The 18449-nt window shown below is 35.0% G+C and overlaps 1 protein-coding gene across 1 annotated transcript; it reads right to left on the bottom strand.

Annotated features, from left to right (window-relative positions):
* Positions 1 to 14557: 14557 nt before the first annotated feature.
* LOC133729658 (uncharacterized) lies at positions 14558 to 15788 on the bottom strand. Its single transcript, XM_062157222.1, has 3 exons — positions 15722 to 15788; positions 15369 to 15596; positions 14558 to 14904 (listed from the first exon to the last, which is right to left on the bottom strand). Exons 1-3 carry the CDS (start codon positions 15786 to 15788, stop codon positions 14621 to 14623), a joined length of 579 nt encoding a protein of 192 aa, XP_062013206.1. The 3' UTR covers positions 14558 to 14620.
* Positions 15789 to 18449: the final 2661 nt, after the last annotated feature.

Below are 18449 nucleotides of genomic sequence, written 5' to 3'. Positions count from 1 at the left end.
GTCGGCAAAGCCAAGTCACATTCGATTAATTATGTAATTAATTAGCGCAAAGCAGCACGTGTGGGGCAGGGTGGGCAGGGAGCACGACAAGTTGATCCTTACGGAGCACGTGCGAGGGGCCAGCGTGGAGGGAGTGGGGCCCGTGACTTATTGGCAAAAACAGAAAGGTAAAGTTAATTGTTTTAGGATTAAGGTGAAGGGTAAAAAGGGACAGAGTGGCCGTTGGGTTAGGGTGCTGATGGGTACGGTGTACTATCTCCCATTGGGGACGAGTCGACTGGCTCCTTTTGGCAGTTTGTTTACTTTTAGAATTTGAGGGGCAGCTACACTCATGCTTCCCGCATGGATACGTTTCGTTTTATTTGGTTCAGCTTTGGACTGTTCCCTCCAACCGTCCCCTACCGCCCTTTTAAAACTCCTTTTTCTTTTCTTCTTTCTTTTGGGTAATTTGCTTTTTTTACCACCTCTTTTGGACTTTAGAATTTTTTTTACTAGAGCCATAATCCGAGGTTCGCTCGATCTATCGATCAGTGTGTTGTTACTGATCGATCGATACTTATGCTCTAGAAAACTCGCTAAGTGATCACGTCATGGTGAGATGAGCGATTGTGACTGTTCGAATTGCTTTTAATTTGTAACCGTGCAAGTTCTTATGTCATGATGATGATATTAAAGGGAGGGTTTTACTTGCTATCGTCGTTATGCACGCGTGTTAATGTGCATGATATGGGGTTCGTTTTAACTCCATTTTTTCCGTCAGGAAACGTTTTCTTTTCTAGTGCATTTCTCGTGCGTAAAGGATGGCGTTGGCGAGCTATACTTTCGATCGTCATTTTGCATGCGTGTTACTGTGCATGCATTGAGCTCATTTAACGTCTCTTATCTTGAAGCTTCGGTCGTCATCGTTGCTCAAGTGCGTGCAAGATGTTAACCAGCTTCATTTTTCGTTCGTCAGTTTGCACGCGTGTTAGTGTGCATGTCACTGGATTTGTTTCGCTTTTGATCAATGACGTGTAAATACTTTATTTTCAATGATCGGTCACATACATATTATTTAAATTAGACAATAATTGACCGTCAATCAAACGTGTCTTGAAAATTATTTTACTTCTAATTTAACCTCTAAATTACTAAAAATTTCCCAATTAAAATGTTACCAAGAATTTGAGCTACATTATGAATTTGTGATGCCTCACCGTTGGTGGTGGTCTCCTATAATTTATCTAATCTTGCTATGAATTAATATTCTTACTCTAAACGATTTGAATTGTCCCAATTAAGTTCTAACGATATTGATCATCAATATCTTTTATATACTAATTAGCAACGTGCCCGCGTTTCTCGCAGGTGATATTATGATGTTAATGGAAAATATATCGATTAAAAAGAATAGTTGTTATTTATTTTTTAGACATAAAATAATAGTAGTTTGACTAATTACATTTTTACACTTTTACTTAATTTGATAATTATGTTATTGAATAGTATTATAGGTACTTTAAAATTTGATGAAACCCTTTGACACCAAAAGAGGGTCTCCATTTATAATAGTAAAGATTTGTTACTCCAAAGTCCAAACCAAACAAAATTGCCTTTCAGTATTTTATGGTATCACACCAACATGATAAGTATACCTAATAGCATCGTTGTATTAAACTTCATATTTAGACTCACTCAACATATATAGGAAGGCCATATATTAGGCTGCTCATTATTGACCTTTCAGCTGTTTGAGAAATATTGGTATTATTGGTCTTGAATGGTCCTTGCTACAAATGCTATGTATATATATACTGCATGAAATTATTGGTGCCTAACCATCAATGCATATAAATTTCTCCCACATCCCATATTTTCTGCTTGATTAGGCTTTTGCATGACAATAATTGATCCCTGTTTGTAAATTTGTAATGGGAGTAGTCCCACATTTATTGCCTAATTTCTTGCAGATGAATTTTCATTTCAATTTGATAAGCAAATACATCTTGACCAAATCGAAATTTGACAGCATGCCAATCAATCCCAACTAATTTTCATGATCGATTAATTATTATTATTTTTTGAATATTAATTATAGTAAATGCAGAAATGGCCAAGAGAACATAGTGGATAAACTTTGAATAATTAATCTCACTCATCCATGTCATAGTTCACCTTGAGATTGCTTGGTTTGGATCATTTCCAAATATACTACATGTTCTTGGTCAAGTTTTGATAGCTCAGGTTAAACTTTGTTGCTAAGATTCGACTTGTGATGAGGTTTTGTTGTTAGTCTCGATGTTGACCCGAAAGATGAGTTATAATTACGAAAAACAACGCTCTTTAGTGGAAATCTTTATTTATTTTGAAGGAAAAATCTTTTAGCTCGTGACAAAATGAGTTTGTAATTGAGGAGCAATTAGAATTTATATGGGTGAGGGTGTGTAAATAACGTTTTGCTAGGACATTAGATGTGTGAAAAATATATTTTTTGTTTAGTTTTTTCCAATATCTTATCACATTTATTGTGGTATTGCTATGGTTATAGTTGCAAACTTGCGATAGAAGCAAATCGAATAAGATAACTAAATTAACCAAAATCGATATGTTAAAATAATATGGCTACAAAATTATATGAGCATCATGCTAGAAATTTTGTGATGTGCAACCGTTGAGCATGATGATATATGACTACTAATATCGCATGTGGTGAAAACAATATATTTAGATGGACAAACCCGTTGCTAGGAAAAAAACCAAAAAACACACACACATCCTTCATTGTATTGCGGATAACATCAATATCTCTTCAAAACACGGTGATATTCTCTATTAATAATTTTGGTGTTGATCTTTTACCAATGTCTAAAACGATGCTGATCACTGTTAAAATGACTAAATCTAAAGTTAGAAGAGAATCAATATCTCATAAAAGATAAGATAAAAGCCCTTTAAAAAAAAAGATCAGATAAAAGCAGAGTAACTGTTTATAATGTCTAAACAATTAGATATTATGATTATTATCGATATATAAAATTATTATTTTTAATATAAAAAAATGAAATCTAAAGGTAAAAAACAAAAAATCAAGAAGATCCTATGGATTGACAGAAGAAATAGGTTTTTCAATTTCTATGCAAGAAATATTTATTAACAATTATGGAATCATCAAGATCACTAGTCCAAAATCATTCATTAAATGTCGATGGCTTGTGGCCTTGATTCTCAATATTTAGGTCTCACCTCCCATTCTTACCCCACATCACCTAGATCTTGCCACCTCTTTCTTTCTTTCTTTTTTTTTTTTTTTTTTTTTTTTTTTTTAAGGGGGTGCGGCTGCCCTCAAGCCTTGATTAATGATCTTGCCACCTCTCTTTCTAGAGCAAGAAAAATAATGTTACAAAATTAAGTTGCCCTATATATATATAGCATGGTCGTACACGCAAAGAACTACCTAGCTACATATAGAAAATAGCTAGCTAGGAAAATTAAATATTTATAATCAACTTTGCATATAGAAAAACTTGGGTGGCCATTGCAGTAAAATTGCTCTGTCTCCGTGCATTTATCTTTAACTTTTTTGCATGCCCATCCGGCTTAGCTATGACCTAAACTTCTAAGTACCTTTTAATACTTTGAGACCATCATCGTACCAAGACATGAATATGTACCTTTCAATAAACATGTCAAATTTAAACCTCTTTAGTGATCGATGCGATGCATATTGACAATAGGGTGACAAATCAATTATGTCCACCATATATTAAAGCCATTAGCTAAGAGATATAATATGAAAACGATATTCTCAATGGAAGTGTACTACGATTAAGCAACTCCATTATCTAATCACTAGGTTTATGACATTTTTCTAAGCAAAAGCGTTGGAAAAGTAGCTTCAATCAAGGAGACAAAATGACAAATGGATCTGTCATTTAATTAGTGACATTAAGTAGCTTCAACTAGGGTTCCACAATAGATCCTGCATGATCTAATTTTGCGGAAGATTTGAGGAGGCATAACCTGACATTATTAACTACTTTCTCTTTTTCTTGTCTTTTTTTAAGAACATGATTAACCTTGTTCATACAAATTAACAGAACTAGGGCTTAGTTTAATACACCCACATGGAGAAGATTAATAAACTAATGCTTCTTTCCTAAGATATATATAGCAGGCCGTACAGACACAGAGTCACAAGGGGATTATTATAAAGATGAGATGGAGAGAGCATGATGATATCACCCATCTTCGATCTTTCCGATTCAAGTTTTACTTTGGCATTATTGCACGCTGCTTAGCTAACTAGATTAATCAATTGGTTAATTAGCTATTAAGATGTTGGCATGCATGGACTAGAATAAACCCTAGTTGGTTTGTTATCAATGATCGAGAAGATAACGAAAGCAATACCAGATTATACTTACTTTCTTATGGGGTAATGTTTCCTTAATTACCGCTTCGTTTGAGAGAGATCGTCAAACTGCAATATTTTGCGTTACATGTTTGAATCAACAGTTATGATTGACAATTTAATCGATGTAAGTTTTTTTTTTAGTTTAAAAAAACTAGCTAATTAATTGATCAAATACTGTTACTAGTTCGTAAGATTTATGGCTCGAGTTAGGGATGATTGTGTAACCAACTAATCATTGGCCAATGTTGTAGTCTAATATCATATCATATTTCATATGAAGTGAATCGTTACACTTACTTATAGTATGTGAATCGATCCTTTTAATTTTATGTATTTAAGAGCAATTTTTTGATTTGATTTAGACGATGATCGATGAGTGCAGTAACATAACACGAGTACAAGTGTAGTAGTATAACACGAGTACAAGTGCAGTAGTAGAACTGGACGAGTATGAGCACAGCTAGTGCAGTAGCAGGATTGGACGAGAGCAGTAGCAGGATTAGACGATGACGAGTGCAATAGCAGAGCACGGGTACAAGTATAGTAGAACTGGATGAGTATGAGTGCAGTAGCAGAACTAGATGAGTATGAGTGCAGTAGCAGGATTAGACGATGATGAGTGTAGTAGCAGAATAGGAGTACAAGTGTAGTAGCAGAACTGGACGAGTATGAGTGCAGTAGAAGGATTGGATGAGTGTAGTAGCAAGATTTGAACAAAAAAAAGGTCTGGATTAAAGAAAATAATTAATATTTAGTAGTTATTCATACATGAAGGTTAGAATTGTAAATGTCTTATTGACACATGGCAACAAAATAACAACTAGTCTTTATGTGTAAAATTTTGTCCTTATAAACTCGATCTAAATCAACTTGTAGGAATGTATTTGTAAATTCATTTTTTGTCAAAAACTTATGTATGGTTTGCTATAGCGCTATTTATTCATCATCTTCTATCATTCTTATCTAAGAATTTAATTAGTAGATTGGTTTAAAGTTTGGCAATCGTCGCACTCAATTAATCTTATATAGGATCGATCATATAATTAAATACTTAGCTTCAAAACTTAATTAAAGAGATAAAGAAAGATACTACCCAAGGACCGAAGAGATCGAGTAGATGGGGGAAAAGTAATACTATGTGGGAGAGAGTGATTCCCTCTTCATCATGCACCTTACTTCACCTTTCTCTTTCATTATACTCTATTATTGCTTACACATCAAACTCAATTCCATCGACCATACTTTGATTTTTAACCACTACCCAAAAATCTAGAAAGCATACACCAAAAGCAATAAAAAGTTGAAGAAAAAAAGAAGAGGCATTACATAATACATATATATAGTACATTTTGATTGCTTTCTTGTAACAAAAAGATACTAATTCCAAGGGCCAAGACTACTTGGGAGGCATACAATCATGATAAATAAGGATTCTAGTTTCTACAATTGGACTAAAAAGAAACCAAAAAAAGATGCATCGGGTTGGGAATCATGTGTGTTTGTGCTTTCACCCCCCTTGACTTGTGGAGATTGAAATATACAATTAGGGTTTTTTCTTCTTTATCTTTTTCTTCCTTTCAACTTAAAGGTTTTGGTGCCGTAGCCTTTGTATTCTATATTCTACATGTGATCTCCACAGTACCCCATCCCTTTGTTATAAGCCTCCTCGATCACATTGTGAGAATCTCCTTCACTCTCTCTTTCTCCATCTTTCCAGCTCTGCTTTTCCTTTTTGAGAATCACATTCATCACCCCCAACAAACTCGATAATAAAACCGACCCTAACCCTAACTTTGAATATGTCCCCTCATGCTTGAGAGAGAGAGAGAGAGAGAGAGAGAGAGAGAGAGATATTGATATTGTTCGATCTGGAGCACTAGCTTTCCCATTCTTGCTTTGAATGAGCAGCACCAGTAGACTAGTATGACGAGTTATTAGGCTAATGGGGCTAGCTATCATTATTTCTTGTATTGGAAACATGCCTTACTTGTGCTCGGGATGCCTAGAAAGATATGTCAGCTTTAAATATCTCCCTCTCCCTCTCCCTCTCTCGCTCTCTCTCTGCCAAAACAAGAACAGAAATTTTGACCGTTTGGTTGAGAAAGTGAAGGAGAAGTGGCATTCATTTCATGGTCCCATGGTACATGATTCTGTACACCTATCTGCAGTAGCACTGGAGCACTCGTACAAAGTACCATGCTACTCACGAGTTATTAATTTTAGGGCCCTTTATTTTATTCAGAAAATTTTGTTTTTATTTTTACCATAAATTGAAGTTCACCCATAAATTAAGTAAGAATTTTATACGCTGGTTTCTAAAAAAACATGAATACTGAAACACACATTGTATGGGGCACTTATTTCATCATTTTAAGTCAAAGTTTATTGTTCGATTTGAAATATCAAAATATTTTATTGCAATTTATAAGAGAGGAAATATGTAAAGTGAGACTTACTAAACATGATATCAAGTTATGAGTTTGTATATGGAACATTAACGTATCGATACATCAAGTAGATCATTTCGATACAAAAGGAGATTGACTCTAATCACTCTATCTATCAATAGAGTACTAACTTGGTCTAATATCGAGCTAGTCTATGTTTGATTGTAGGAAGTCAATCCATATTTGATGTACCGATACATTAATGTATTATATATATATTTTTAATATATATTACTCTAATTTGAGGCGATGAAAATACTCAGATAATCAATAGAGGCGTGAAATTCGTTTGAATGAAAGATGTTAAAACATATGGTTGTCAAAATCATAATCAAGTTTGAATTTAAGATTTTTTTCTAAAACTTTATTTTACCCATAAAGTAAGAATCTTATTCCTAAGTTTCCAACATTCAATGATAGATATGCAAAGAAAGAAAGAAACAAGTGGTAATTGGAAATGGGTTCTGGTCCTTCAGCATAAATGATCATTATGCAAACTAGTAACGTATACTTGGAAATTAAGATTAAAGATTGTGCTGCTTCAGAAAAATGCATTTCCCAATGTAATATTTTCCCCTCTGCATTTTTCCTTATGGTGTTTGGCAGGATTAAATGTCTCCATGTGCATTTCAATACTTTAGGACAAGTCAGTTTTCTCATTTAATTTTTGATAATGCATTCAAAATTCAATTATTCAATAGAGAAAGATACTTGTCCCAAGGGGAACTGGGTCAGTCAGCCATAATGTAGCTAGCTAGGCCTGAACAACCACCATAGTCCACAACACTGCACTTGTCAGTTCACAGAAAAAAATATATTATTTCCCTTCTTTTATTATGCTAAATATAAAAATATATAGGATCCTATTGGTTTAGGAAGCCTTGAATATTAAGGTAATGCCGAAACTGATAGGTTCATATCAGACCAAAAAAATGAAGAAGCTGATCTCTACTGTTGTTTCAGAGCTACCTTTTAAACAGTGTTTATTCTCAAGTGTACTAGTGGGCTGTGGGATTCCCAATTTTTCGGCCCAAATTGTTTCTTGTTAGATCTATACTTACTAGTTCTCAGTTGTCAAAAAAAAAAAAATACTTACTAGTTCTGTCGATAGAAATCCACTAAATTGAAAAATCATTTTATTATTTGATTATCGCTGTAATTGAAGAAACTTGTTTTACCATCTCTACCATTGAAATCCGAATCATTTGTTCAGTTTAATTCATTCATTCTGTGTTTCCTTCAGATGATACACAATATTGACATTTCTCCATGAAATTGATCAAATACATTTTTTTTCCTGATCCCTTTAATGGTTGGAGAAAACATTTTTCTCATTTGCAACTCAAATAGGGCCTCACCGGTCGTTTTTGGGTCTGGTGTCCTTTGCTTTATTTGTAAAGTCTATATGGCTTGGGAAAATGTTATGGTCGTTCTTTATTTTTAGTCCAGTAGAGACCTATTGGGCTAATCTAATAAATCCCTCACCTATTGGGCCTATTGGGCCAATGATCCCAATCCATTGGGGTTGTACAAATAACGATTCATGACATTTATGTACAAATATCCAACCAAATAATCTTGGCTCCGTAATTTTGTTTTCATCGGTTCGGTTTCTCGATACTAGCCTTCCTCTACACACATGCTTTGCATGTGCAAGTAATTTTTTTTTTTTCAGAAAATAAAAAAGAAAAGATAATGGAAGAAAACGGTTATTGCAGAGAGAAGTTAGTGAGAGAGAAAAGTGGGTTGTGGGATTTATTTTGTTTATATTTATTAATAAAAATATAATTTGTAATTGTCGTAATAGCCCTTGTGATTTAATTAATTCTCAAAGTATTTTAATCTCTTAAGGTCATTTTTGTCAAATTTTTTTATTTTGGCTAACAAAGCCTCTTCTCTTAATAATAGTATAGATTAATTGAAATTGATTATAAACTCGGTTAATTAGTATATTGGTTCGGTTTTTTTTTTTGAGAATATATTGGTTCGGTTTGGTTTTAATTAATTTCAACCAAGTTAATATTATTGATTTAATCATTAATTTTAATGAAATTTTTTATTTTTTCAATTATAATTGTATATATAGTAACGATCCAAACAACATCAATTAAATTTAATGTAAACCAAATAACGTATTTTTTTTTTTGAATTAATGGTAATTCCATTGATAAAACTCATGCCAAGAAGACCATTACACATCCACTCGCTGCCTCATAATGGACAGAACAAGGCTTCGTGGTGAAACCATAGTGATACATAGGATATACCAACTATATTCGAACTTATCGCTCACTTAAAAGAAGTGAGCCTATAACTATGAAACGTCATAGCAAATAGGCACACTACAGACACAAAAGTGCATAGTTTCCTAAATAATCAAGGAATTATTAGAAAGTAAAAACTAACTATTAGAAAAACCCAAGAGGGCAGACCAAAGGAAAGTCACCATCTCCAGCCCAATAAGCATGGTCAGACCTAAGCCCAGTACCAATCTCCTCTACACGACAATTGCACGCACAACTGCCTCATCACTTCCGATCGATCAAAGCCGCCACGACCAGGCCGCCACGCCTGCGCTACACGATCCACATCGCCCCGCCTGCGCTGCATGATTTGCACCGTCATGCTCCTTGTCATCACGACCTGCAGACCCAATTCTTGTCGCCGACGAGTCTTGGATACCAGCGACGAAGCTCCACCATCGTACACCACAGTCACCGCGCATCAGAGGTTCAGTGCCAAGAACTCTGCCTCAACCACCATGCCAAAAGGTAGAGCAGTAACCCTCCCACGAAAACCTGCTGAGCAATAGCCTTAAGAAAAGCCTCGTTCGACTGCACTCACCAGACCCTGATAAGGCCAGGGGCCTACCACGGGCGGGAGTCGTCGGACAAGACGCAGAGATGGAAAACGAAAAAACCCTAGGTAATACTATTCAAGTATCCTTTTGGCTAGCCCCCATAGTATATACCAAATAATGTATATTAAAAGACTAACACGACTAGATATGAATATGTTATACCTATTTTATTTTTATTTTTATTTATTATTTAAAAAAAAAACAAAAATTTTATCGTACTAGTATTAAGAAACAACTAGCATGAAAAAAAAAACCTAGCCGCACATGGTCAGGGAGCGAAGGCAAAAAACCCAAGAATCTTCTTCTTGTCCGGTGGCGTCTGCCGTCAACGTTGGCACTTGCCTCGTCGGTGTTGGGATGTTGTCGGATGGGAATGTTTTTTGCTATTCCCTTTGGCTTCCAAGATTGCAGTATTTGAGGTCTTAGACAACGAGTAGTCGGGTTCTGCTCGGCTTCGAAGCTCTTCGAGGTTTAGAAGTGGTCGTAGGCACTACTTCATGGAATATAGTCGGCAGCAGGATCTGGGTTCTGCTGGGCGACAACGATGGCATTTTTCAAGGATATGCTGAAGGTTTTGGAGCGCGGGGGGCACAAACCTGTTGTGGATTTGGGTTTGACCGTGCTGTTGGAGCTTCATTTGGGGTCTTCTGGATGGTGGCATCGTGATTCCTTGAGGTGGGGATGGCGGAGGTCCGCTCGCGGTGACGGTGCCTCCGGTGTGCGTACGGTTAGTTTCTCTTGCAAGAGGGTGGAGGCTTGAGCTGGGCCGAGCTACTCATGTTTGGGCTTTGGGTGATGTTTGTCTTGGGGCCTTGTGGGTTGTTTATGTTTCCTATTTTATTTAGGGATCTCTATGTTAGTAGTTTAGTCTATTTTCAATAATTCCCTAGTGTTTAGGGAGCTATGCTCATTTAGTTTCTTTGTGAGCGCTAATGAGTATTTGCCTGCTTGCCTATAAACTATGTTGTCATAGTTATAGGCTCGCTTTAGATAAGTGAGCGATAAGTTCAAATATAGTTGGTCTATACTATGTATCATTGTGGTTTTACCATGAAGCCTTGTCCTGTCCATTGTGAGGCAGCGGGTGGGTATGTAATGGCCTTCTTGGTATACGTTTTATCAATGGAATTACCATTCATTCATTCAAAAAAAAAAAAAAGAATATGTTATACCTTATTCTATAATAAAAAATAAAATAATAAGTAAATAATAATAATTTTTTATTGGTTCGATTCAATTTATAAGGAGTGATCATAACTTCATAAGTATTTAACCGAAAGCCGCACCACAAGCATCGTTTCAATTAAGTTTTCATTAAATTTATTGTTTCAATTCAATTTTGATACAATTTGGTGTAGTTTATCAATTTTTGGTTCTAAAAACTAGGGTTGGATTCGGTTGAATATCGAGCATGATTCTCAACAACCGGCTACTAACCGATCGAGGTCGGTTTCTCAAATTTGCAACTTCGGTGCCGGAGGCGGTTGCCGACGAATCGGTATACCGAAATTTCAGTTGGAGATCGTTATGCCGGAGGATAGCCGGATATGGAATTGGAAGATGAAGACGCAAGCCTGATTGGTGTTCTATGGAGGAACAACTCAAGATTTCTTATTTCTTGGATTTTGAGAAATAGGGATTATGGGGTTTTAAATCCAAAACAAGCAGTAGAAGTAGAAGGGAGAGGAGGAAGACGAAGAAAGAAATGAAGTCTACCAAGTCCCAAAAGAAAGAAGACGAAGAGAGAAGAGGAAGAAAGGGAAGAGAGAAGAAGAAAGATAAGGAGAATTCACAATCTGCATTTGATGAAAGATGATTTCTAGACCTGACATAGAAAACGATGGTTTCTCAAAAGATGAGAAACAATGAATGTTTATGTTTTGCCCGCGCTTTGCCGCGGGATTTAGTGTCATCAATGAATTAGAAGTCTTGATTGAGCTGAAGAAGACCTTAGTATTGGGGGACATCATTAGTTTGATCTCCATTAAAATTGAAACTTACAGCCAACTTATTTTCATTCACATGTTAATATACTAATACACAAAAGTTTGAAAGAAAAAAACTCACTAGGGGCAGAATTTTAGATAACTGAATGAAACAGTTTTGGATCAAAACTTTAGCAGCCACTTCTTCTGAAACAAAGCTAAAGCTTCTTCCAAAAATTGACCAAAATCTTGGATCTTTCCTGAGGTTCAGTGCATTATTGCCATTCTACCAATCTCAGTCCCTGCAAGGTAAAATGGTTCATCATTAAATTCCACAATGCATATTTGACAAATTTTTCTCAATCTAATGTGGAATTATAGCAAGAGCTAGACTTCTAGAGAAGTTGATATTAAACACCAGAACTACTTCGAATTGATTTAATGCTACTACAAAATTATAAAGCGAGGGTATGAGATGAAGCAGTACATTACCATAAGTGGAATCCATGTACTACATGTATCAACTTTCTTCTTCTTCTTACCAAAAATGATAGAGAGAGAAAGGGAGAGAGCCAAGAATAAATATGTTGTGTTTTAAATTAACGCAACACTACATGCATGTGCACTGAGGTATATAAGACGTAATCTTGATACAAATAAGAAGCCCTTTTTGAATCAAAGGGTGTTACAAGAGTCCGCCTTTTGGCTGAAGTTGGGAAGCTGATATAAGAAATTTCTGCGAGTGACTCCTGACTTTGAAAATTCATAACTAATTCCAGAAAATTCCATTTTGGGTGATTCTAGTTCTACATGACTCTTTAAGATGTCTACTAAAACTCTTTAAAAGGAACAGACTTCAAATTCCCAGTAGATCAGTGCAGTTTTGCAAAAGTAAGTGACTGGGTCAAAATTCCAGAAAATTTGAAAATGGCACAAATCCATTTTCTTGGCCAAAACTTTTTCTCACCTAATGAAGCCACAAAACAAACAAAAGTATCATACAAAAACCCCAATATGAAAATAACAATCATCTTAGCAGCAATCACTTTTGTAATTTATGAAAGCCATGCTTCTATTCATTATTAGTAAATGAAAATGACATAAGCTGATCAATAAAACAAACATTGCTTACACTTTGCTTTACAAAGTTTAGTTTCTATATGAGCATCACTTTCACTTTTCAAGAGATTTGGAATTTTTATCTAATGAATGTATTAGTCCCTTCTTTGTTTTGTTTCTGAGTTTGGCATGACAACTTGAACATAACACTGATTGCTAACCCCCTTAATATATATTTAACTTTAAATCTATCAAATATACATCAACAGGATGCTAATATATATGTCAATCAACCTCTCAAATTCCCAATTAAAGAACAAATGCAAGCAATTGCAAGAGAATGAAATATATAAGCTTGTAACATCCAGATAATACCTACCCCTATCATATGCAAAAATAGTTTGATAAATGTAGGCTGGAGTCAACCATCTCATTTTTTACTCATCCTATTCAAAATCAACCTTATTATTTAAAACATATTGAAAGAGAAAAGGATTGATTACTAATCATAAAACTAAAATCTTTTCAGGAGAAACTGAAAATCCGTAACACATGATAATAAGAAAGCAAAGACAAATATATTCATAGCTCCAATTTTCACTAATCAAACAGAGAAGTTGAACCTTCATAGCTCCAGTTTTCAGAAGATTATAAATAGTTGAGACTCAGAAAATCATTCGTACCCACCACCCAAACTCGTCCCCTTCCTCCCCATATAAAAACCAAATAATTCCAATAACTGATAAGAAAATTATAAATAGCACCCAATTTGATGAAAGTCTTTCAAATTGCCAAAGATCAGAACCTTACCTTGAAACCATTAATCCAATGTTGCCGAGAATCCTCAGATGCAAGTACCTAATCTCAATTCTTGTCAGAGAAAAACATGGAAATTGAATACTCTGTTTAATCAAAACCTCCTAGCCCAAATCCTAAATCAATGACATATCAAGATTTACACTAATTTTGAAGAAATCTTTTGAAAAAAAAATTAAGTCGATACCTCTCAAGAAAGCTCATCCCTGAGCTTATCCATGCAAGGAAGATTCGATTTTCGAGCTTGAGCACGAAGCACCAGACCTCTCACCCTTCTTCTTATCTGGGAGATGAGAGACTTGAAAACCAAACCTCTCCTATTTGTTTTCAGCCCAACCTTTGTCTCTGAGAGTGAAGATGGATGTCAATCGAGGCTTCCCGAAGAGGCTAAAATTCTATCTCAGAGTTCAAGGCTGCAAAACAATTGGATGAATCCACAGAGGCTTCCCGAAGACACTAAAAATTGCTATAAGTCTATAACCTTCTAATCCAGATATTCACAGTGGCAGGCCGTAAATCACGAAAAATAAAGGGCAAAAACGTCATTTTACTCAAACAGTGCTAGCTCTAGTGGCTTTAGTCAAGTACATTTAATTTATGCTTTACTGCATTGTTTTTTTTATTGGTTATATGAATTTTGTAAGACTTGGTCTATATATTGATGCATCATTATCATACTTACTGGATTTTTGCTGGCATCTAGCATATAAATTCTGTTGAATTTTGCTACGGACCTAATTTAGGGAGGTGTATTCAATCCAGATTCTAAATGATTCTGATTGATTTTTTATAATCTGTGGATTTTCGTGGATTCTACAGAATCCGCGGATTGTTTTAATTCCACACAGATTTAAACAGATTTTAATGTGTTGTATTAGCAAGATTTGTTTAGATTTGTTTGGATTTCATAAGTGCATGGATTGTCCTTATAACAATAATTGAATAAAGAACATAATAGAATACTATAATTTTTTGGACAAACATAATACAATAATTATTATGACTTGAAAAAAAAAAGTTTCATAAAAATAAATTATGTATGTCAAAATAGATTAGGAAAAACGTAAAGACAACCAAAGGAATACATTATGAAAAATGCAAAGGCAATTAAAAATGTACATTAGAAAGCTGCATACTCATCCATTCCAACCTCATTATCATCATAACCTTCTTGTTCCCCGTCATCCATATGTTCCTCATTATTCTCATTCTCATTGTCTTGAGTATCATTGTTATTCTCTTGACTTTCATTATCATCATTTCGCGGTCTATCTTCCCACATAGCTTCAGCAATAGTAAGCCTCCAAGCATTAGCCTCTGCTCTTTGTCGTTGTTGACTTTGAGAAAGTAGTTCAAGATTCTCATCTTCCATATCTAGATAGGATGAAGATGGTGAATCATTTTCTGGTTCAACAGGAAATTCATCCTCACGACATTCTTTGCGAAGAAAGTTGTGTAGTCCAGCACAAGCTAACACCAATTCTGCTTGTGTTTGATATGGAAATGGAGGTGCGGTTTTGAAAATTGTGAACCGTGATTTGAAGATACCAAATATCCTCTCAATCACATTCCTCAATGACGCATGGCGAAGATTGAACAACTCGCTTGCATTTCGAGGATGGCGACCTTGACCACCAAAATCTTTGAGATGATATCGAACACCTCGTAACGGAGCTAAGAATTGGCGTCGATTAGTAAATCCACAATCCACTAGAAAAAATTTGCCTAACAAGCTAAAATATTTTAATTAGCATGTCATACAATAAAATAAGTACTCAAGCTCACCAAACCAACAAACTAATAAAAGAGAAATTACTAAATCCTAGCAAACATGATTTTTTATGAAAAAAATAAAAATAATTAATTACCTTGAGGAACTTCAAGTCCATTTCTCCTTAATAAGGCATCATTTAACAATTTTGAATCATGTGCCGAACCTTCCCACCCACTTAGCACATATATGAATTGTAAATCAAAGTCGCAAGCTGCCAAAACATTTTGAGACTGAATTCCATGACGATTACGATAGCTGCTTACTTCGCGACCTTTTACCATCGCTGGAATATGGGTGCCATCAATTGCACCAATACAATCCTAGAAAAAAAAAATTAATAACAAGAAGCTAGCAAATTTTTTATAGGAAATACAATTAAAAAAATTTAAGCAAACGAACTATATTTAAGCATACTTTAAAATAACTTTGAGGGAAAAAAATATATCTTAAAGTAGGGGTAAAACCTTGTGCTTTCCCTTATTTTAGAGGGCACTGCAGATCCAGGTTTGATCATCATACATGGTGCTATAGTGTTCAAGGCCTTCAAAGTTTTGCTGAAGTTTTGACTAGTAGCAAAATGCGAACGACCAAACCTTTCCCGAACATTACCATATCGATCATTGTGGCCTACAATGATTAAGAACATTGCTAGCATTTCTTCAACACATATATACCTTGTATCTTCCAAAGGTGTACTTTCTCTAATAATCGTACACAACTTTAGAAACACATTTGGATACATTCTGTGCAACTGTCGAAAACTTTGTGGCTCTTCTTTCAACAAACCATGTATGTAATGATATCCTTTCTTAGTAATAGGTCGTCGTTTGAGAGGACGATGAATACGTTGATGCATCATACTCATAGTCTCTCTTAACACAATGATTATTGCCTGAAATGCCATCAATAAATACTTGATTGTTTCGTAAAATTCCTCTTCAATTTCGTCTTCATCTATTTCTTCTCCCCCTATCTCTTCCCCATCTATTTCCTCCCCTTCCATTTTTCTACAAGGACACAATTTGCTGCAATATTTAAAACAAGTGTATCACTATATGTAATGATAATAGACATAAATAGACATTATATTAGAAAAATAATCACAAACAAAAGTAAACTCAAAACATCTCAAATAAACCAACATCTTAAGTCAATAAAGCGACATTCATCACATAAAAAAAATTACAAAACTTGATGAGGTAGAAATAGAATAATACTACAAAAGTCACAATAATAACAAAATAACCAAAGTCATCCGATAATAGTTAAAGCAAAATATTCAAAAGAACTTAAAAGACCAAATGTATTCTAATTCATAATAACATCACATAAGACATCATAACATAGCAAGTCACAATTTATAGTCCTCCCAACTTGTGGAATATCCAATTTGATCGCTGTTGAGGAGACATATTCAAGAATCCATCTTTTTTTGTTTTGGTATCAAGCAACTCAAGAGCCTTGAAACCGGTAGCTTCATCCAAGTTTGGGATCTCCATGATAGCATCCCAAATTTTACTTTGTCGCTCTCTTTTCTCTAGTAAGTTAATCATTACTTCAAAACCAGAGTAAAGTTTATCAAGCTTCTCCATAACGCCACTTTGAGGGGTGCCCCCAATTGAGTTAGAATTTCCTTCATAATCGGTTCTACTTCTTTTATTTTGGGTTGTTCCTCGCCTCGGAACCTCCAAAATTTCAGGGGATTGGAGGGGTGATGTTGGATGAGTTGATGGATTATTTTGATTTGGTCCAACAAATGCTTCACAATCTATATCATAATCAAAGTCTTCTATGCATGCCTCTCTACCTTCACCAACACCTAATGTTCAGCTTGACAAAATTGCTCCCAATGGGTAACTACCCAGCAAGGGAACCTCAAAGACAAAACACTCGCAACAACAAAAAGAAGAAGTAGAGAACTACTTCTCTTGTATCACATGTAAGACCCTTTGGGTAGCAGGGCACCATTGTGGACTCATGTAAATCAACTTGTAAATTATTATAATCAGGTTAGACTCTGTCCTGAAGCTCCCAAAATGGATAGTGCTACTGGAGTTTTGTCATCAATTATCAATTTTCTGGCAACAAGAGAAATATTCACCAAGACAGTCGTACAACATACATGGATATTTTTCTATTGATCTTGATCAAGACAACATGGATTGACTCGGCACTACTTGACTTTCAAAAAATCTAGACCTTTTTCTTTTTTTGTGCTTTCACTAACAAAAGACGTCATTGGAGTAATGGCAACAATAGATTCATATCAAAATCAAGGAACACTCTTCATCAAAAAAAACAAAAAAAAACAAAGCATGGCAAGATAAGCTCAGAATTGAATCAAAGAGTTAATCAACATAAAAGAATACGTTTGAATTGTAAAATGAGCAAATTAAATGGGACTGAATCAGTATATATTGGTAACATATTCCCAAACTTCAAAGATAACCAAGGTGGAGACACTCCCAGAGGTCATTAAGATATGAAAAGTTTCCAGATCTTCATAGAGAAAACAATAGACAAAGCTACATACTTCAAACATAACCAAGGTGCGTATCAAAAATACCTTTTTAACAAGTGATGATTTCCACAAGATTCACAGGTTGAGGTCAGCTCCAGGTCAGTTCGTTTTCTCAGGTCAGATCTTCTTCTCTCTTTGACGTCTTTTCATCTTCAGAGTGCGAGAGGAAAAAAAAAAAAAAGAAGACGTCAAAATCTCACGTCTAGAGGGTGGATTTCTGATAGGGTTTGGTATTTATACCAAGCACCCTAAAATCCTACAAAATCAAGCATCTAATAAAATCTTTCAAAATCGTTGGGCTTTTGAATACTATCAGATTTAAAAGGATTTTTTAAAATCTTGATTGAATACCACAGGATTTTAAAGGATTTTTTTAAAATCTTGATTGAATACCACAAGATTTTAAAGGACTCTTAAAATACAAAACAATCCTATAAATTCCTAATTGAATACACCCGCTTAGTATTAACTTGTTGGGGTCTTGGGGAGAAAATGAAAGGGATAGAGAAAAGGATGGGACTTGACTACAAGAATAATGCCAAAGAGTACCCAAATCAGAAATCTAAAGAAGGGATCCTTTAGAATACCGAGAAGCCTATCTTAAACAATGAATAGCTAATTAATGTTGATTGGGAAAGGATTACGCGTTCCTAA

This window comes from Rosa rugosa, chromosome 2 (assembly GCF_958449725.1).
Source record: "Rosa rugosa chromosome 2, drRosRugo1.1, whole genome shotgun sequence".
NCBI classification, from domain to species: domain Eukaryota; kingdom Viridiplantae; phylum Streptophyta; class Magnoliopsida; order Rosales; family Rosaceae; genus Rosa; species Rosa rugosa.
The sequence above is the reverse complement of the archived record's forward strand: the minus strand, read 5'-3'. Positions and strand labels throughout refer to the sequence as shown.

What these genes read in the sequence shown, in the direction of transcription:
- LOC133729658 (XM_062157222.1), bottom strand. Translation starts at nt 15,788, where the DNA reads ATGATCAAACCTGGATCTGCAGTGCCCTCTAAAATAAGGGAAAGCACA. An exon ending in AAGGTTTTACCCCTACTTTA is followed by an intron (nt 15,597 to 15,721) that starts AGATATATTTTT and finishes TTTTTTTTTTCT; the next exon opens with AGGATTGTATTGGTGCAATT. An exon ending in TGGACTTGAAGTTCCTCAAG is followed by an intron (nt 14,905 to 15,368) that starts GTAATTAATTAT and finishes CTGTTGAACCAG; the next exon opens with AAAATGATTCACCATCTTCA.